Below are 22,308 nucleotides of genomic sequence, written 5' to 3'. Positions count from 1 at the left end.
TATTGTATTTTAAATGTGTTGGTTTCTATAATTTATGATTGAAACAGCTACTGAAACCCACTGATGCTGGCTGAGTGTCCTAGAGAGAAATAGTAATATTTCATTTGTCACAGTGAATTTATCAATTCCTAACTAGCACCTGATGTGTGGACAAAATTACCTCTTGTAAGCCTTCCTAAGCACTGGCTGCAAGGATGGAGCAATTCCTGTTTCTTTTTCTCCCCAGTACTCCAGAGCTTTCTAATTTCTATAATTATGAATATTCCTTTCTTTTCTACTGTTCTCCACTAATGCATGGTGAGCTGCAGTTAGGGACCTGAGCCAGGTGCCAAGGACAGGAATGAACTGTCCCAACAAAGTGGGTGTCTGTGCTGGTATAAGGGCAGCTGCTGGAGCACTCAGCACTAGGATGGGGAGTTAACAGGAGCTCAGGTTTGGCAGTAGCCTGTGCTCATATCAGCTCCTTTGTACCGTAAAACTACACTTTAAGAGACTTCTCTCTTGGCTGGCATGCTTTGCTTTTGCAACTCTCCAGTGCGTGGTAGCCAGCATCACTTACACCTGCGCTTTCTCGGGTAGGAACTCTCCCTCTAGCTATGTTCCAGAGCAGTTAATTAGATGGTTACTTTATTTGGAAGATCTTTCAGCTGCTCAGGGTGCCCCCCACCCCTTCTTGTTTTCTGCTGTTAGGAAAAACATATTGTAATCTTTTTAGCTTCATGGAATATTTATGTCACTCAAAGGATTAGCCTTTGGGCATAAACGAGCCCAGTAAACTGCATGGTAGGGAACATGGTCCCTAACATGGCTAATTGCCACAAATCTACTTGAACAGTCGAAGAATAGATTAAGCAGCTGGAACATGTGAGTTTTTTAAAAATGAATGTGTACCTTCCAGTATGGAAAGGAGGGACAAATCTAGCAGCTGTGAGTTCATTTATTGAAGTTAGCTTTTTGATTACAAAAAGGACAAGGAGAAAAGTACCAGAATGAGTTAATATTTTGCAGTTTATCAATAAATGCTAGCAGTTTGCAAGTAAGCAAGTAGTTTACAGTTCACAGATACTGTATTTGAAATGATTACTGCAACTGTATGATGCACAAAAGACAAAAATCTGGATGGTAAAATACGCATAAGCAAGGGGTTTGTTACTCATTCTTCACATTTTTTTTTTCCCCTCCTTAGAAAAGGGGGATTGCTTGTAAGTGTCAGACTTTCTGCTGACCGCAGCGACAAGACTAAAGCAAGTTTCCATACAGACATTCTTTCCCAATTGGGTATCCCGTGGTGATACTGCAAGTCATGCCAACTTTCCCACATTGTCCCATTATACATTTTGCTTCTGTAGTGTAGGTGATTTGTGTTTTTCTAGAGTCTTCGTGTAAATTATGTATTTTATTTTGACAGGGCAATGGTAGTATTTTTTTCTTCGATATGAAAGTATGTGGCTTAAGTAAGACAACAAATAACACATCTGCTCTCTTTCCAAAACCCCTGTGGTGGCTGACTCACATGTGCTATCTCTGTAACCAGGTTTTTTAGATACGTGCGCTCTGTTAAATGTGCAAGTTAAGCAAAGTTCCAGTGCTTTCATTTCTTCCACTGAAATGCTGGCAGTTTTGGAACTACTTTCAGAGGAAAAAAAATTACAAAATCCTCTTATTTTTAAGTTTTCTGGGGAGCTCAAAAGCTAAATTGAGACTGTGACTGTTCAGTTCCATTAAGAGCTCAAGTGCTTACAAGTGAGAAAAAGCTTTTTGATAAATAAATATATCTGTCAGACCTCTGACCTGTTGCTTTAGTCTGATAAGATAAACAAGTAGTTGCAGAGATTTTATTATCTTTTTTGAATACATTAGTGAGTACTTGGAAAACAGATCAAATTAAATCTTTTTAAAGACTTCCTGGAAAATTCTGTAAAAGTGGAATAGAGTACTGAGAATTTGCACTGTTGATTCCAGAACGTTTAAATACAGAACTAAACCCGAAACCAGCACTTTTGAGTGTAGTTATTTATATGTATAACATAATTTCTACAAAGTATTTTAAAAAGCATCCTTTTTGGAAAAGCCTTTTAAATCTTTCATTTGCATTTATGTATTTGTAGGCTTGTCTGTTCTTTGGTCTACTGTAACTTTTAGTAATTTTTCATGTTGTTGGTGTAACAGCCTTTTTATGCTTTTCCATATTTCCATGGTACGCAGCAGTTTTAACCTTTGAAAGATCTGTTTCTGTTCCTTGCATGATTTTGTTAACCGGATTTCAGAATTTATAACCATGTTATACAGACTACTTAATTTCAATGTGTATGCAAGTCTGTTGCTAATCAGTTTAAAGTGTTTCTCTTAGTTTATTTCTCTCCACAACTAGCTTTGTGGAAATTTCTTCTTTTTTTCTTTTTCAAAAATGAACTGTCTTGAATTCAACAAATAATAGTAATTTTGGGAGGAATGGAATCCTTACCAGGTCAGTAATGTTTCTGTGTTGTAGGTTAACAGACTTACTAGGTGGTTGTTTTTTTTTTCTGTGCATAGCCCAATTTTAGGAATAGTAAAATTTCTATGAACTGTTTTTTTTCTCTGGCTATTATCTGAAGTTCTTTCATATTCAAAATGTTAAGATTTTTTTTCATTTCCTACCATTTCAGGTCCACATTTCAATTAAGAGAAATATATTAAAATAATATTTCACGTTACCTTTACAGCATTACTGTGCAACTCATGAAACAGTTGGTAGAGTACCCAAACAACGTAACAGATGTTAAAAACTAAGCTTCAGTTTTACGTGAGGGTAATGCCACCATTCGTTTATTGGCTCATTTTCTTTTCATTGGCAGAATCTGAAGAAGATTCAAGAAATGGACAAAGAGGCAAGTGATGAATCCAGCACAGATCTTGATGATTTAAAAAATGCTGACTGGGTAAGACAAAAATTGAATAGTGGTTCAGCATCATTACTAGTTGTTTATATTTCTTTGTGATGCTTAACCTAAGTTTGTTTGGTTTATATTAAAATTAGTGTCTGGGCTTTTTTTTAGCATATGAACTAAAAATAACTCATGACAACTTAGAACCAAATGAAGTCTCAACATTCCTTCACAGACAGTTGAAACAATACCAGTATCTAGGCATTACATTTTTTCTTTAGAGTGTTTTCATGGAGAAGCTTTTGCAATTTAAAAAGACTGGACTGGACATTTAGACAGGTATCATGCTGACTGCCCTTCAGAGGGGCAGCCAGGCAGTAGGCAGAACCACCAGCTGAATTTCTCCAATGATGAAAGAAACACGTTACATAGAAATACTTAACAGAAAGTAGCTTGTTTTATTTTCTAGTTCCTATTCTTGCCAGTTCACAGAGGCATATTATGAGGTCCTCAAAAATACTTGATTTCAATCTCTCAGTCTATCCAGTTTTTAATCCTCTCCAGCCATTCTCACTGCCCAGAAAGAGAGAGGGAGGTGTTAGTGTGTGGTGATCCTACAGGCAGAGCAAAAGGAAGTTGAGTACTGAGAGGTTATTGGTAGACCTCAGGATTTGGAATCTTTCTTTCTATAGAATAAAAACTGCTGGGAAATTTTGCAATAAAGTTCTGGGCCTAAGGGAGACAAAGTTTTGGATTCAGTCACTTTTTTAACTGACATAGTATTAGCTGCAAGTCTAGAACCTTCCCTGGGGTCCCTGCAGTGTACTTGAAATGGTAATAGAAATGGTATAGTATGAGAACTTCAAATCCTTTTTCTGTATTATCTTAGAGATGAACATCACTTGAAGTGATGTTCAGTTGCAGTCCTGCTGAGTTGCAGCAAAATTTTGTTACATTCATGAGGGTTAAAAATAGGCTTCTGTAACATAAAATAGGTTTTGTTCGAAGACTTAAAAATAAAATAGTACAGCTCCATATATTTGGTGGTGTCCAAAGTGGAAATGACAACTTCAGTTTAATCTAGGATTGTATCTAAGTGTAAGATATCAAATAAAGTTTCTCCCTCTTTTATCTTCAGGCTCGTTTTTGGGTACAAGTGATGCGAGATTTACGGAATGGTGTTAAACTGAAGAAAGTTCAAGAGCGTCAGTACAACCCACTTCCAATAGAATATCAGCTCACACCCTACGAAATGCTGATGGATGATATTAGATCCAAACGTTATACCTTAAGGAAGGTCATGGTAAGTCAAGATTATGACTAGAATTTGTCAAATCTAAAATGTTTTCTTCCTTTATTCTTTTCTTCTCTTTTTTTCTTGGAACCCGAATTGATGATTTCATGTAGATGTTCATTTCATGTATGTTACTAACTATTCGTGTTTTTTATATGGCATCTTAAATTTATGTAGTACATTGAGGGGGAAAAACATGGAACCAGCAAGTGTTGTGTATTTTGTTTTCCATATGGCAGGCATTTAAAATTCTGGAAAACACACAAACATATCATATGCTTGAACAAATGACTTGTGTTGCGTTTAGGATAACCTTAGGGGTCATATCAAAAGTCCTGTCATGCATTCAATTGAGAGGTTGTTTTAGGCCTTTTTTATTGGGGAGAATGTTCATCTTGAGTTACAAAGTAGTTTTTTTCATTTCAGAATGTAAAGTGCTACCATGTTGTTCATAAGTGATAATGTGGTGGGAAAGAAAAACCTACAGTGGTTGAAAACTTGTATTACCTACTACTTATATTACAGCATTTGAAAACATATGTTACCATGATCCGTTATGAATTTTAAAGGAATATTCTATGTTAAAAAATATAAATCTTCCATTTGTAGAAATAGAGCTTAATTATTTTCAGCATATCCTATTGCTGCTTTCAAGTTAAGACAATATGCCAAAGCAAGCTGGAGAGCATTGATGTATCCTCCTCCAAGATACTCATAAATGTGAAAGTAAGATTGACTTGAGGCACTCTTTTTTACCAGAATCCAAATGATATTTACTGGAGTTCCCCTGTTCTTTCTTTCCTTTTGGTTCATACTGCGTTCAACGTGAAGATGTTCTTCCTTATAAGCTAGCAACTGATCTAAAGGGCTCCCTATCCCTAGTAGGACTTTTTAAACCCCTTTGTCTGAGGCAATTAGTTGGTCAATGTCAATATTTATACCTTGCACTTACTTATCTTTGCGGGTTATTTAGCTACAGTGAAAGTATTGTCTTAGAATATTCAGTGTTCAAATTTATTTGCTTTCCTGACAAAACCTCACACAACCTTTGTTAGTGAGAATGCTGTGAATCCACCAGAAAAATTCAGATATGGGGGTGGGGATGAGAGATGAGAGAGACAGAAAGCATGTTGTTTATTCTCTCAGAGATCATTAGGAAATAGAATAAAGGAGGAAAAAATTGGAGCAACTACATGGGGAGCAAATAAATTAGTTCTGTTACAAATGTAAATGGCTTTTATGTATGAGCTGAAAGAACTTTCCTAATCAAAATCTGGATTTATACTATCAGATTGTATTTATTTTCTGCAGCAGATGTTGCTTAGATGTTAAATCAATAGGGTAAAATACATACCCAGGTAATCATATTATGTCTTTCTGCCAACAATTTGGAGAACTGTGCTAAGTGTTCCTACTACCCAGTGCAAAAAAGGAACAGTCCCCTAAGGACTTTGATTACTGTATGCAGACAGGATAGTAGTTTTATTTGAATGGGAACCCATGGGTCATCCGATTTTGCCTTTGTCAGACTAGACTTTAATTCATCTTCTGCTGAGCAAGCTCCTGCCTCTTCAGAAGAGATTTTCTTCATTATATGGTAGGTCTTGGAGGCACAGCTGCCTCTCTGCTCAGCCAGACTTTTGCTGTATGCAAAATCCCTGCAAGAATCTATTTTTGCCCTGCTATCTCGTCTACTAGGTAGATTGTCCAAAATGACCCCTGGGCATAAACATGAATTGAAATTACAGTCAGCTGCAGGTACAAAACCTATAGGGCTGCCTGTGATGCAATTGCTGACTTCATCTGACAACTTGCTAGCAACACCAAGTTAGAAAAATAACTTTTCTTGTTAAAAATCCTAAATTCAGTAATGTGGCTTCTGCTGCAGGGTCTGCTTGAAGAATGTGCAAAGCATGCACAATAATAACAGTGCAGCTGAATATGACATGTGGAGCCTGAAGGATTCACACAGAATTACAAGTTCAGCTAGATCTCATAAATACAGCATCTTTGACTGTCATCGATCAAGGCTGATTATAGGTACTCCTATCAGAGAAAACTGTTGTGGTTCTTGAGAAGAGGAGAAAAGGACAAATAATCCTAAATCAGAATTTGAAGGCAGCCTGGGAAAGATGGATTATGTCTCTTTCTGTCAGTCAAAATGGATTTTGGCTAAATTCTTATTAAAAACTATATTTGCTTTAAATTTATAGGAAGTATTTTAGGCTCAGTAGCTTGTGAAAATGCATATGCTTCTAATGATAATGGGTTAAGTAAATTTTTTACATAAATAAGATGCAACATGAAGTCTTTACTGTACTTTTTATTAGTATAATGCTGTGTTTAATCTCAGTACTCTGAGTAGAAACTAGGAAAGGAACAGATGTTCCTATTAGGTGGATTATTTAGGAACTGTTTTGGTGTTTCAGACTGTCAGAGGTGTTAACAGGTGATAATAACTGGACCCATCCTCACCTGCTTTCTGTCATAGTGCAAATGTCAGAATCTGGGCTTTTCGTAAATAACTGGTTTTGTTAGTTTCAGTGACATTGGCATTTCTATTTCAGTACATATGCAAGTAATTTCAAATTTGTCATCTCTCTATCCTGATGCAGGAATCTTGTTTCCATGATGTTTGTGGGAACAAGATAACTTTCATTCTGGCATTTTATAATCTTTAAATGACAGCCTACAGGGATTTTAATAGTGTTTTTCGGCTATGGAGCACTCACTCCCAAAAAGGTAAAAATTGTGAACATTGGCAGAATCAACGCTTAGAAATGGGCAAATTTTAGAATTAAGTTACTCTTACAGGCTTATTTTTTCTTTATTATGCATTATGTGTTAAGCTGCAGCTTTGAATTCCACATTGATTCACAGTTGGCTCCCTTTCCTGCCCACCTCCCCTACTCCAACTTGTGTGCCATTCACTGTAGTTGTTGAGCTGGGTTTATCAAACAGTAACTGATAACTCTTATGTTACTTATTCAGTGCATGGCTTGTAAGGTATCTTTTATATAGTACCCAAACTCAGCATTATGCTGCATAACAGTTAAATTCTTCATAGGTAACAGTGCTCATCTTCATGTTTGAGCTCTTCACAAATGCCTGTGGTGCAGTGGTATTAGCTTGGCCATGCTGCAAAAGGAGAATTTGGGCGTACAGGTTGATGCTATTATCAAAACTATCCAGTAATTTGATTGTCTAATCTGAGAGCCCACTGGCGTGGATGTCTGGGCATTTTTAACCAAAAGTCATTTATTTACAGTATTTGGCATCTTACAGTACCTATATGAAATACAATAACAGCTGTGCATGGACAGTATTTTCATAAGTGAGATCTGAGATGCTTCAAGCTGGACGTAGAGAATGTGAGGAAAAGACTTTGACCAGTTTGTCCAGCTGGACATTATAGACCCTGTCATTCTCTTATGCACAGGTCTAACTTAGTTTTACTGAGTGGTATTCAGCTGCCTTAAGCAGAGAACTCTCCTTTTTCATTTTCTGCCTTTGTCATATGTTTCTGTAGAAGTTCAGGAGTCATCCTCAGTAGAGCAGTGAGCTTTACAGTTCCTAATCATGCTTTAGGGGTATTCAAAGGAGCGACTGTGTAAGTACTATGGTTATCAGGTGGGATCATAAACTTGTACATACAGTAGATGTGCAAGAGCAGCTGTGTGAATACAGTGGCTTATGAAGTACCACAGCACTTCATGCTTGGACATTGCTATTTGAGCTTGCTCTGTGGTGTCATATACGCGCTGCGTAATGATTTTGTTAACAAGAGCACTATACTGTCTGCGTAATGAAAGGTGGCAAATATATATCTCCTTGTAATACTTTATTTCACAACAGAACTTTACCATAAGCTGTTCTGAAAATGATGTACCATGTTTAAATGGCTGTTTAGGTCTCTAAATTTCTGACTGATTTTTATAATAATCGTTATTAATCATTTTATAATCATTGGTTATGCACCCCCACACTGCCAGCTTTAATGCATTTACAGTGTTTTGAGGTATTTATTTAAATACTGCTTTGCGGTTGGTGTCAATCTGGAATGTGACCAAAAAAAAAAAAGTTGGTTGTTTTTTCCCCTGCATGTATCATGGCGGCATCTGTGCAGTATATTTCTGATTTAGAATTTAATCAAGAGCCGTTAATTTCAATTAAAATAAAAGATGCCTGTGAAATCGCTCATTACAAGGAGAGTTAGTTTGAGTAAATAAATAGAACTAATGTGAATACAGAGGATAAAAGCTTCCCCTTGTGTCTTTCATATCAGTATCTTGTTTGGGTGCTGAGTGGAAGAAGGTTCTTCTTACACTGGAGCACCAGGTTCTGCCACTGGTGCTCCTGCTCTTGACTTCTGGCTGTGAAACATCCACTTGCTTTGCCACGAGCTCCCCATGTATCCTTTGGAAAATCACCTAAGAAAATCTTCTGTTTCTCTGGTTCCTATCAAATGGGGCATACTGATACCAATTATACCCTGGTGGCATGAAGTCAGGACATAGAGTGCCCTGAGGTGAAGGGCTCAGAGCCATGTATTATTTATTTCCAGTTGTCATGCAGAGGGTTATTTCCCCAAGGCTGGAATGCAGATTATCAGTTTACAAAATGGCTGCTGGTAATAACTCTCAACTTCAGCTATCAACTTTGACATCTGATGAACAGTGACTTGGGGAAGAGAGACTTCTCATTTCATTAGCAATCCTGCAAAGCATGCTGGTTTCAAAATATTGCTCAGTCTTTAAACGGAAGAAATCAATCACACCACTTAAAATAATATTCTCCTCATCATAAAATGTCAAATCAACATTCAGTATAAACCTTTTCAATTTTAATTTCTCTGCACTATTTTAGGAAGGTGATGCATGTTGCAGAGTTTAGCAGCTTGATAATCTCTTCCAAGCTACGCGGAATTCACTCTAAGGAAGCTGTGGGGGTGGGAACAAATAGAATTTGGAGCATGTGTAGGTTAGGATCCTCCAGAAAGAGTTCCTGGGAAACCAGAGTCCCCCCACGCAGGACTCCACATCCGCTTCCTTAACGGGGAAGGGAGTAATTTTTCAGCAAGGAAACAGAGCATGTCTGAAGTGAGCAGAGTTTACATGGAAGCTGCATGGCATTAGTGAAGTTCAGTTACGAATCATATTCAGGTGACCTTATGAGCATTTTTCTGACTGCAGCATTCCTTCTGGTTACCAAAAGTGCATGTCATTTGACAAACCAAAGTTGTGTCTTTACATATATTTGCTGGCTACAGAGCTTGTATGGATAGTCTCCCAAAGAAAAATGAGCCAAATGGTTAATTTCTTTTTCAGAAGAAAACATATATATATAAAAAGGTGCTGAAATTAGGAGAGACCTGGTCTAAGAAATACAGTGTCATGGGAATTCCTGTCAAATTGGAAGACAGGGCTGATAGCCAGCTGCTGTGTGGTAATAGAAGGTACTAGAAGGATGTATGGCATAGGATGCTGTCTCATCCCTGAAAGTGTGCTTGGGCACTTTGCTGTATGAAAATTGAGCATAACAGATGGATTTTTTTTTTTTTGAGGAAATCCATGCAGTTACTCCCAGCTTACAATTTATAAATTCTTCATATGATAGAAAAAATTCCACTGCATTCTTTTATGTCCTGCACATATAGTAAATTGCTGACTTTGTCCTGTGATGCCTTATGGCTAAAGGAGGTATAAGAGAAAGAAATGTCTTTCTCTTTGGAGAAAACCAACAGAATAAGAAAACAAAACTCCCCCAGCCCCTCTTCTACAGAAATATATGATCTACAGTGAGGAAAAGTGCCTCCTATGCTTCCAGTGGCCTGCTGTGGCATCCTAGTGGTTTATTTTGTGAACATATTAACAAATTTAGTTTTATACTTGAGTAATCTTTGAAGTGCAGGTGTCGAGGTAGCTATGAAATAGCTTCCCTCTCCTTCCGGGGGATTTACACAAAAGCACCTCTTCATGGCCGTAGCTGCAGAGACAGGTGGTAAAGTCACAAAACCAAGGGGAACATGTTTTTTATCCATTGCTACAAGCAAGTTATTAGCGATTGTGTGAGATCTGGCTTTGTTGCTTGGGACATGGTAAGGAGATCAAGAATACTGGCGCCTTAAGGTGCATCCTTGTTTTCACAGAGGCTGAACCCAGAGTGTTAGAGACTGTTTAACAGTTCAGATAGTTGTTCTTAAAAATGGTTTTGGCAACTTTTCCTCTCAGCAAGATACAGTCTTCATCTGCATTCTGCCATAGACACGACTGCAGCCTTAACATTTGATTTCATATTTCAAAATCCTAAGTATTGCTGATTAAAGCTGCGGCAGTTGTGGTTATTCTGCAGCTGTCTGCAAAGCTGAAAAGCTGTTAGGTATGTTTTAGCTTGCTTGTGCTTTGCATATGGATTGTTGCTATGCTTAGGACTGCTGGGGTTTTATGTCTGGTGCAGGTGTCAGAACACTGCAAGCTCTGACAGGGTTGTTGTGAGTTTTCAATTGATCTTATCATCTGCATGAATATGAATGCAAAATATGGAAATACATATTTCACTTTTTCCTTTCCAGGTCAACGGTGACATTCCACCTCGATTAAAAAAGAGCGCTCATGAAATAATCCTGGATTTCATCCGATCGCGACCTCCATTAAATCCTGTATGTAATCCTGTGAACTTCATTCCTAACAAAACCATGGCTTTTTAAAGCATGTTTGTGTCCAGGGAGTATGTCAAATATTACGTTTTCTGACAAGGGCTTTCAAAAATACTACTGTCTTCTGTATATAGAACATGTTCTCTTAAAAGAACAGTGTGTAATATCTTGCACCTACCAATTAATAGCTGTTGTTACCAGCCCTTTATTTCTGGGAAATAATGATGAATTGGGGAAAAATTTATGTGAGTTTTACAACTGAGTGTGTAAAATAGTATCACAACATTCCACTTTTTTTTTTTTCCAAAGAAGTGTGACATCTATTTTCAAGGAAGCACTGTTTTATGTAAATATAATTATCTTTATATCCTGAGGCCTCAGCAAGAAAACTGAAACCAACCCCACCGCGGCCACGCAGCCTTCATGAAAGGATACTGGAGGAAATCAAGGCAGAGAGGAAGTTGCGTCCAGTCTCACCTGATGAGATAAGGCGTAGCAGGCTGGGTAAGCACACTGCTGGTTTTTACCTGCAGCATCCACAGAAAACTTCCCACATAAGAAACAGCAATATTAGTGATGTCTGTGCAGGTGTCACAGAATATAAACTTGTTCTCATCCCTTCAGAGAAAGAAAGAAAGGACCTACAGGCTTTGCTAGGGCTATGCAATTTTCATGCTAAGCTATATTTAAAAATAAGATACTGCATGGTTCAGCTTGATTCCCTTCAAGTTTTTAATGTACATATTAAACAAATTTAATGGCATTGTATTGCTTGTTGCACACGACAGTTAGTGCTATATTTGCTCAGAATGGAATGGGTATTGCTTCTCCCTTGTGTAATGTTCCTTACATATCTGCATGTTTCATGTCTGTTTTTAATTAATCCTATTTTCTTTGTTTCCTGTTGTTAGTATCATCAATTTCCTTATTTTAATTCAAAATCTGCTTTTATTTTGTTTGCTGAATCTATTGCTTTTATTCTGAATCCAAATCTTTGCTTCATTTTCTAATTTATGGAACATATCTTTTCAGTGGGAGAATAATTCAGACTTGTGCTGCAAAGCATTTCATTTCTGTAATGTATATTCAAGAACCCACTGTGAGATTATACAAATACTATGTTTTCCAGGGATTACCAATTTGCATTAGTTCAATAGTTCTGATGACAAAAGCATGACAAATGCAGTCTTACTTTGTGACTTAGATTTCTTAGAGGACAGTCTTTATCTGTATCAGAAAAAGTGAGTTAGCTGGATTTTTGAAGAGCAGAAGTGGAAGTTTTTGTCTGAAAAGCATGAAATAATTCACATATATTCCCTGGTGCTGCTTTTTGCAAAATATTTGTGCTTGCCACATGTGCTTGAAGGCACTGGTCCAGATTCAAGTGGTTTGTGACAACCCATTGTCTCTGCAGAAAAACAATTTCATCAGTCTTGCTTTGTTGCATTGTTTTTTGAAGCACTAAATAGAGTTTGGTGAATGCTTGGGTGCGTTTTTAAAAGCACGATGTTTTGTATATTGTTTCTGTTTGTACTCAGTTTATGCTTGCTGTATCAATGTTTCTAATAGGTCTAGACATTTTTCCAAATGTAGGAAGCTTGTAAAAATGAGGAACAATTCCTTAATTTTCTTTGAAACATTCAGTTCGAGTATTTTGAATGTTCTCTTCTGGGAATTATCATGTCCTCTCAGGGGCAGCAAATTTAATCTAGTAGATTTTTACAATGTCTGAATGATATAAATAAGATCCAACCCTTTTAGTAGACAGTTTCTAAAACCAATGTTAAATTTTTGAGTATTACAGGTTAGGACTTCCTGGGCTGATTTCAGGGCATGGCCCCCAGTAAGGGATAACTGTCTTCACCAATTCTTAATTTTTTTGTTAATTAAATTCTTTGATTTTGCAACAGTGGTAATTCTCCTTACGTCCAGTGAATTGTTTGGATTAAATGCCATATGAAGGTGTAAAAGGGGATGCATGCATGCAAGTTTTATTTCCCAAGTGTTTATTTGCTGCTGGCATGAAGAAGAAAAAAGAGCAAAGGCCTTGAAGATAATTTTTCTTATGTTGAAACTTGAGGGTTTGTTTTTTCTCACATGGAAGTGATTGTTATGTCCAAAGTTCCTCTTAGAATAAAATACGTTTGTGCAGAAGTATGAATAGAGTAATGCTAGTGACATTCAGTATGGTACCAATAGATCTGCCATATAATTTAGATGATCACTGAATGCAGTTTAGAGTTACAATATGTAAGGTAATGAGGTTTAAGGATTATAAATCTAACTAGAAACACCATGTAGGACACTTGCACCTTCTGGACAGAAATATTTGTTGCCCTTAAAAAGAAGAAAACCAAAAGAGCATTAGAATGAAATATTTGGGAGCATACGGTACATTGCACATGTCCCAGAGTTATAGGGAGGGCAGAGTGCAGGGTGCAGGCAAGAGTGCAGCTACACTTGACTTTTGGGGTGAGGGGGCCTGTACTCATGCAGTTCTTCCTCTGTGATATGGGTGGACCTATGGCATGTGTTTCCTAGCAGCAACAGGCTTTGTTCTTCTGCTCTGCTCTGCACAGCACATGCATGCATACAGGTAAGATCTTTACCCTGACCTGGCACTGAGAAAAGCCACCCTGTGGCTGGCCGCTCTGAGCCTAAAACTTCTTTGGAGACAGTAATGTTCTGACAGAGGGAGCGGTCTGAGCAGAGAAATTGGAGTGAGCTTTCATACAACCTTGTAAAATCATCAGAGTAAGCTATCGAGACAAACACAGCCTTGAGGTACATGTCCTTAAGGCTTGAATTTGTGACTCAAGCAAGTTGAGCTAATGGAGCTTGGAGAAAACTTTGTTTCATGTATGTGTTTATCAACCTTCAGTTAGGACTCGGCATTAGGTGATAAACACCCTTACGCTTTAAAATGTTTTTGCCTTTTTGCTGGGTTTGAACAGGGATTTCGGTACTGTTTCTGTAACTGTTGCCTGTGGCTGATGTTGTCTACTTAATGAGCTACAGGAAAAATACCCTGACTCCCAAATTTTACTCCAGGTGATCCACCTACTGCAGTCATTACATAGATTTGTTCTCATGAACAAAACTCCCAGCACAGACTTTTTTTTAAACACCTTTTAATGCAGTGGTATATGTGGCTGAGAGCCCCTTTCATGCCAACTTGCATGTTTATCACCTGTCAGTTAAGACAGATAAGCTGATGTGGGTTTTGATGCATTATTGTCACTGGGCACGGCCTGCTTATTTGTCTTAGTGCACTGAAATTTTGTTTTCAGTTGAGAAATATTTTGAGTATCTGCTCCCTGAATTACACCGTTTAACAGGAAATATACATAGGCCTTTCCAGAAACAAAGATCCACATGACCACTTTCTTATCTAGAAATAAAAAACTCAGAGGACCACAAAGAAGGGGATAATATTGTGAATACATTTTAAAGGTTAAGTCCACATAAGATTTTTTAAAAAGAACAAGAATCAGCACAGATCACACAGTGTTTGGCCTGTATTTCCGTTCTTTTCAAGGAAAGTACTGCTCAAGTACTTTCAAGCTTAGCTTGAGTGTCTCTCTTTATTAGTTTAATTATAATCATTGGAGATTATGCTTAAAAAAATTAGAAATATCTTTTTTTCAGGTCACTGAAACTTGTGTGAAGTGTGGCTTTGTGCTTTTGTTTTTGCTCTTTCTTCCCTCTCTTTCACTTTACCCTCCCCCCTCTCTCTCTTTCATGGCATTTTAATTGAAAAAAAAATTGATTTTTAAGGTACTTGCCTTGAATTGATACTTGCCTTGAATTAGAAAAATCTCATTCTACAACTAATTATAATCACTCTGTTTGCAAGTCCCATTTATGCTGCTGTAGTTTTCAGACTTTGCGCTTTGCTTCAGTAAAGCAATAGTGTGACACATTTTGGATTTAGGCAACAGAATCCAAAATGTCTCAAATGGAGTTAATCTCTTGGTTTCACTGCCCTTCTGCTTTTCTAATAGCTGAATTATTTTCTTTTTGTTGTTTTCGTTTCTTTTTTTTTACAGCAGTGCGGCCACTTAGCATGTCTTACAGTTTTGACTTGTCAGGTAAAAGGTGCAACACCTGATGTGGTTATTGTGCTAGTTGTGAAATTTGTTCCATCTGTTTGTTGAATTCCCATTTAAGAAAGAAACTTGAAGGGATTCTTCCAAGATATGGTCAGTGAAAATAAAAATTAAGATAAATTACTTATCTTACTATCTATCTATCCGTTGCCACAATAGGATGCTTCAGTATAGGAAACATCTGTATTTCACCTGAAATAGAGTGCTGGAATTCTGTTTAAATAAATAATCAAAATAAGGTGGCCCAGAGCTATTCCAAACAGTGTCACCTTCGAGTCTGATCTGACTTTGTGTCTTTACTCACTTTTTCACTACACCATCTTCTGCAGTACTTAATTTCTCACAGGGATCCAAAACCAGTTTTGAACTCTTCTACCTTTCTAGATTTAATGAAATGCAGCTATGAATAGTAATCTAGAAAGGAACTGTCAGTTCTGCTGAGTGTCTTTACAGTAAATGCTTTTTGAGTTGTGAAATCAGACGTTCACTCAAAAGAAGCTAAACTTTCCTTCTTTACTGGTTAGCAAAATAAGTTGCTAAGGTTTGCTGGTAATAGCTGATACAGAGGATTCCATAGCTGATACTTCATCAACTGTCTAAAACCAAATTTTAAGTTTCCTCCTGGTGGGCCATTAGTTAGGATGTGCAGTAACTGTATGGACATGTTCTACTTCAGAGGCAGCAACATCAGAGAGAGTTTGTGCCTATTAGCCAGAAGTAAATCCATTCTTCCCTCATTGCACACTAACTTTCCAGGATGCTCAGGCTCAGAGACTCCATCGTTGAGGCTGGAAATAGTCTACATTAGCCTCAAAGGTTTGTCCACTGAGGACAGCTCTTATGCTAGCTCTCACCTCATTTCCCCTAGGTGACCTCCCAAAAAACTGTCTCCAAATAAATCCATGCTCTCATTTTGTGAAGAAGCAGCAGCAGCCGTACTGTCCCCCCTTCCTTCCAGTTGTAGGCAGAAACATCTCATCTGCATCTTCTGCAGAGTGTTCATCCTCTGTTTCTCCATTCACCCTTTAACCTCATGTGTTTATTTTCCCCATAGAAAGGCATAATATGACTGAAATACTCATATATTATGGACTAGAAATTCCATATAGAAGTTGGTTTTTTTTTATTACTGTAATATAAAATTTACAATAGTTTTGTAATATGGGAGCAAAGTTCACAAGTGACTTACCTGTGAACGTGGCTCCATGTTCTGGCTGAGCCAAATAAACAGCTTGCAACTGTCAAGAGCTGAGGAGGGGCTCCTGTGGATCCCTCTCTTCCCCAGGTTCCCCTCAGAGCATGGGATTCCCACTCTTTCTCTGTGCAAGTCCTGCCCATTTATTCACAGCATGACCTGCTTAAACTCATGTAACCCAGGAACAGATACTTTCATTTTTTTTCTGCTCTTTTAGTGATTTAAACCTGCTTACTATGTGATCCGATGATCAGAGAGCTGGCTCAGAGTAGGTGATGAGTACGGGTGGATGGGAGGAAGAAACAGGCTCTCCCCGTCAGAGGCGGTGGCAAGCTGTTAATCCAGCTCCATCCCTTTTGTGAAATTTTACACTCAGGGCATATTGTGCAGCTACTACAGCTGTAGTGGGATTCAAATTCTGTATGCACCTGGTATCATGTTTTACTCCACTGGGAGCTGAAAGGTCCCCAGGGGTTCAGTTAATTGTATAAACAGCAAACTTTGGTTTTCAAAAAGTAGTGCTACTTTAGGATATGCCCAAAGTTCCTTCAGCCTTAAGACTATAAAATGAAATGTGCCAGTGAACAATAAGAAGGAAGTGTTCAGATCTGTCCTTTAACATGTCTGTCTGCTTCTTCTTTTACCTTTTATTTCATTTGTTTAAATCCAAACAGTATTTTGTTAAAAGATCCCTCCATCATCCATAAATCCATTATCCATATCCAGTCATTACCATTATGTTTTTCTTATTAAAAAGTAGCTTCATAGCAATCTGTACTGTACTTGGATTTGTTCTTTTTGACTGACCATTGAAGAACTCTTCCTGTTTTCTTTATCCATCTTCCAACTGTGATTGGTTTTGGTTTTTCAGGTCATGGGGTTCTCAGCAAATAGCATCATATGGCGTGACTGAGTGATCTGATAAGTTGTCTTTAGAAGTAAATTCAGGGTGATTAAAACATTCCAGTTAGATCTGAGACACCAGATGAGCTGTACAAATGAATTAGATGGGTTGGGATGTTGATAGTAAGCAGATAAGCAGTAGCTTTGAATGTTGTTGCTTTGTGTGCTTTTACTTTTTTCTTTATTCTGGAGGCTGGGAAGCTATATTGTGCTTTCATCAGTGTTTCCACATTCATGCTTTTTCACATCTTTCATTGCTCTCTGCTTGATGGAATTGCTGAACTGAAAAACTGCAAAACCTGTTGAAAAGCAGAAGTGTTTCCTACTAAGTGCTAAAGGATAGGTGCAGGCTGATGTTATGCTAATTTCCTTGACTGGGATGACAGAACAATCCTGAGAAGACTTTTGCTGGCACTGACCGAGCAGGTATAGTTGGTATGTCACACTGTCCGGCTCCATGCAGATGCCTGCTGTTATCCTGAACAGGAGAGGAGGGGTACTTGGGACCCCCTTTTACACTGCTGTTTCCTACTAGTAGAATAGAAGGAGCAAGCGGTAGCCACCTGTAATGAGAGTAGTCTGAGAGGTACTCAGAAATTGAACAGGGGCTGGGCAATCATTGCCCACTTCTAATAGAAAAATAGTTTTAAAGCAGCTTAATTTCAATGCACTGTGTTGAATGCAACTCAAAAGATCAGTCATTCCCACTCTTAACACTCCATTTCTTACCTCAGAGCTGTACTCATGGCTGCTTTGAAGTTGTTACTTCAGAAAGAGTTTTGCACATTGGGGGGGGGGGCTGCAGGGAAAGAAGAAAAAGGAAACTGAAACATTGAATCCCATTATTTCTTTTGTTCCCAGTCTTGTGAGGTGATGGGTATCACTTGGCTTTACATGATCTGTGCCTCAGACCACTGTGAGGAAGGAGGAAGGAACTCTCCCAGCTCCTGGCAATCTTTTAATGTAGATAACACAATAATGAATGTAATGCAAACACCAGCAGAAGACTGGCATTTTGTATTACTGATTTATTAGTTCTTGGGTTAAACTTTGTCATCTAAGTCCATTGAAAGGAACAGCACATCTCTATTACATTTTCATTATGTAATCTTTCCCAGTATATTATGATCATGATGACAAGCAAGAAGTAAGTCTGTAATAATTCTGAAAATCCATTTTTGCATTCTTTTAAACTCAGTGTAAAAATGATGAGGTTAAGGAGTTCATTTGCCATGTAGAACAAAATTCAGGATTCTGTTGTCATTATTTGCTCAGGAGAGGTGGTTAGGAGGCCAACAGCATATGGTTACATGACTGCTGCAGTTTGTGTGTAATCTGTGGTCTGTTTAATTCCTTGTTTCATGAGAGACATCATCTTACATGTAAATAAAGGCACATTTCGTATTATCCTAGGGTGGGATTTTTTTGTGCTTCCCACCCCAGCCCCCTTCTTAATACTAGTCAGGGAAGGCCAGCACAAAGATCAAGTAATCAAATCAAGACCTTCTCTTCTTTCATTTGCCTGTTGTAATGATAGTTTAGAAGAAACAAAAAAGAAACCAAACACATTCATCCAATTTGCAGGTACTGCTCATTGTGCTTGCTGCCTGAAAACAGGGAGAAATGAAACTCTCCCAGTGTGTCTAACTCTCTAATAAAGCCTTAACCCCAGGCTGTTACTCACACAAGCCTTTTTTTAATATGATTTGAATCAACTTCAAAACATTTAGATGTTTTAGGAAAGTAGAGATTGTGAACTATTATCCATTTGAGAAAATAAATTTAGGTTTTTGTTTCAAAGACTTTCTTCTGTCATATTCATTTTGATAAGCATTAGTCTATTGGTTGATTCTGATTTGTTTATCCTGTTTAATTTTATCTTGTTTATGATGATGGAAGATTATTTGCCATCGGTAATGTTTCTGTTGCCTGAGTACATCACTTAATAAAATAAATAAATTAGCTTAAATAATAATAAATAATAAATAAATAAATAAATAAATAAAAAGCTTAAATAAAGTAATAATTTTTTGGTCTGTATCTGCTAACAAACTCTGATTTTAATTTTGGAACAAGTTGTTGAAATCTGTTTGCTGAAACTGTAAAAGTTAATGATCATTTCCTTAAATTAGGATAACCTATTTATTCATATATATCCAGTACTGTAAGTGCAGGAATGATAAAAGGAACTTAAGCACTATTGACAAAATGGATTTTGTAGATTTTTCAATTTTACTTTTTTTTTAATTTATTCTTTAATGCTTGCAATTTGCAAAAACTTCATTTTTTTTGTTGTTTATTTTTTTCTTAATAATACATAAAATAAATGACATTTCCCACTGAAGAGCCCTTCAAAACAAATATTACATTAGATTGTCTTCTTAATTCACCTAAAACTTATCTGGTATTTCAAGACTTATAAACCAACATATGGACAACTCAAGAATATGTATGAACAACTCATATATGTATGAATTTAAAATACAGCTGGTTTAGGCTTTTTAGATAGTGATTGGCTACATAAATTACCTCCAAAATGGATCAGAGATTTCAGTTTCTGGAGCCCAAAGAAAGTGGGCCTTAGTTTTTAGAAATCAAGGCAACAACAATAACAAAAACACCCCAACAGAAAAGAATTTATGATGTGCCCTGGATATCCATTCCATCACCTCCCACAGTGCTAGGGGATGTTTGGTGGATGTTCCCTCCTCTTTCCTCTTCCCAGACCTATCATGTGTTTTATTTTTTTCGAAGGAGGGCAGTACTGTTGGCCTTCCCATCATTTATTCTACTACTGAGTCCAACAGTACTTACAGGCCATTCTTCACCCTCCATACCATCAGGCAGGAGAGCCGCCACCCAGGAAGTTTGAGAAGGGACACCACCTGTGTCTGTTGTGTTGGTGGTGCTGGGGCTGCTTCATTGGACAGCCTGTTCAAGAGCCAGCCTGGGCAATCAAAAGACAAATCAAAGGTTTTTCTCTTGCTCATTTGGGCAACCCTGAGCTTCTTCAATCAAGTGCATACCAGCTAATTATGAGGTCTCAAGAAGTGGTATTGGCAGCAGGGAAGTGAGGCAGTTTGGGTTTTGTTTCTCTGCTATTGCTTTCTGGGATTGTGTTGAGTGGCTACTAAAGCAGGAATGCATTTGATGTGGAGGACGCTCATGTTCTACTCGCAGAAATCTAAGAGGGGGAAAAAAAACCCATGACCTATAAGCCATAGTGCTAGACAGGACACCCATTAGCAAAGCCTTTGAAGATAGGAACTAAGGGTTAGAGAGTCTTAAGTCTTTGAATGCAACTCTTTGTAGGGAGGACCTGAAGGCAGTAATAACACTGTAGTACACAGATTCATAGGCTTGGAATGTCACCATGACTTTAATAGTCCAAATAATCACCTTTTCTTATACTCCCAGTTGAAGGTATGATTTACAGAGGAGCTATAATACATGCTCTGTCCTTTCTAGCTCAGTTTCCAGCATTTAACAATAATCTAATTAATCCTTTAAAATATATATTTATTTAACCCATTCCTCATCTTATTCCTTTTCAATAGCTGCTCTGGTGAGAGTGTTGTAAAACAGACCTACTGCTGCAACTGAGGCTATGTCTAGACTATGTTGTTTTAATTTTCCTAGTGCAAGAACAGCTTTTATCAATGCAAACTGCGTTACAGCAGCAGTGACCAAGTCTGTTTATACCAGGACAACTATATAAGTAACTCCAAGTGAAGTGTGAGTACTTACATTGCTGGTACTGGGAATATCTGGGTGATATCATTTCTCTGTCATAGTCCTCCTGGTAACCTGAGGTACGAGTCGTTTGACCTTCTGTGCCTCTTTTCACCATGTATAAAAATGGGAATAATAACCTGTCATTACCCTAATTTTATAATACCTCGAGGTACTTTGTTATTACAGGACTGGGGAAAGAGTCCTATAATTACATAGATAGAAAAACACACCTGTAGAAAGACTAGATGCTTAGGCATACATGCAAATGGAACATTAAAAGCTTCTCTTCCTTCTCCCTCCAACACAATTTTCTTCAGATTGGAATACTGTACTTTGTACTTTTATAGGGATAAAACTGATTTATCAGACCAAACTCTAAGCTCTCCTAATATATCAAAGCTTAGGTCATTATCTTAATGTCTAAGCTAAGCTAGGCAAAGCATAGCAGACCCAGTGTTTATGTTATCCAAGATGCATCTTCGTTGCACACTGGTAGAAATCCTCAGTAATTTACTCAGTGGGGTTACATCCTTGTAAAACTCACGTAGATTAAAATAGAGCTGGAGCCTCATCTTTCTGCTATTACATGAAGATCTGACATCACAGACATATTTTTAATACAAATGACCACCAAGCCTAAGGACTGTGCATGTTTTGATGAACACTAGTTATTTAGCTCATTTTCATTCCCTTCTGTGTACTGCAGAATAAAGTGTAGTTTTGTCCTTACAGGAAAAACTAGGTTTACTCCATGCTAAACCTTCTAATCTCTGTATGGCGTTGTCTTCAGATTCACTGGAAACCCACTTATCCACATACATATCTTCTGATACTTGTTATGTAGCTAATTACAAACTAGAAGAAAGAATATTTCCAGATTTAACACAGGATTATTTTTGTAAGTGGATTGGTGTTGGTCTGAGGTTAGTTTTTAGTATTGTGCACTGCTGCTTTTTCCACTGCTTTCATTCTTTCATCTTGCTTCTGTAGCACAAGCCATTGCTTGTAGCTCTCTGAGCAATGTATTGCTAAAGTAAAATGACTGCACACATATAACTATCACAATAATTCTTTTCTCCTTTGTGTGTATTGCCTGGGCAGTAAGGTTTGTGAAGGTAAAATAAAAATCAGGTCCAAACACCAATTGTTCTGTTTCTTTTGATAGATGTATCTACACCAGAGGCTGGGAGAAAATTGATGGATGCCTCTATAGTGAACGGTGGCCTAGCACCACAAGAAAAACAAAATGGGGCCACACAAGCGACAGTGCAACGCAAGAGACTCCTTAAGGCTCCAACGTTGGCTGAACTTGACAGCTCAGATTCAGAGGTAAAAAAAAATCAGCATCCTTCTCAATTTGTCAGAATTGAGTCTTAGTCTTTAATTTGCTGAACTGATCAGCTGAGAAGTGAGTTTGCAGATTATCATCTGAATTTTCCATGACTGCTTTGTTGACCCACAGAATTTAAAAAAATATTAGATCAGACCTCAAAAATGGGAATATTCTTTTGAAAGCTTGAATGCTAATTTTGTCCTTAAACCAGAATTTA

The 22,308-nt window shown here is 37.6% G+C and overlaps 1 protein-coding gene across 6 annotated transcripts in view; it reads left to right on the top strand.

Annotated features, from left to right (window-relative positions):
• Positions 1-22,308, top strand: part of SPIRE1 (spire type actin nucleation factor 1) — a 132,551-nt gene that overhangs the window by 88,669 nt on the left and 21,574 nt on the right. For 4 of the 6 annotated variants that reach the window (XM_062633014.1, XM_062633016.1, XM_062633013.1 and 1 more), the window contains exons 5-10: positions 2,838-2,921; positions 4,006-4,170; positions 10,733-10,819; positions 11,191-11,320; positions 14,866-14,907; positions 21,924-22,087. In XM_062633014.1, the coding sequence (XP_062488998.1) occupies positions 2,838-2,921; positions 4,006-4,170; positions 10,733-10,819; positions 11,191-11,320; positions 14,866-14,907; positions 21,924-22,087 (672 nt within the window). The remainder of the gene's footprint in view (positions 1-2,837; positions 2,922-4,005; positions 4,171-10,732; positions 10,820-11,190; positions 11,321-14,865; positions 14,908-21,923; positions 22,088-22,308) is intronic. The other 2 variants (XM_062633015.1, XM_062633018.1) reach the window with 1 other exon arrangement.

Source organism: Pezoporus occidentalis, unplaced genomic scaffold (genome assembly GCF_034315485.1).
Source record: "Pezoporus occidentalis ecotype Australia unplaced genomic scaffold, CSIRO_AGI_Poc_V1 ctg4, whole genome shotgun sequence".
NCBI classification, from domain to species: domain Eukaryota; kingdom Metazoa; phylum Chordata; class Aves; order Psittaciformes; family Psittacidae; genus Pezoporus; species Pezoporus occidentalis.
Note: the sequence above shows the minus strand (reverse complement) of the source record. Positions and strands in the feature narration are given on the sequence as shown.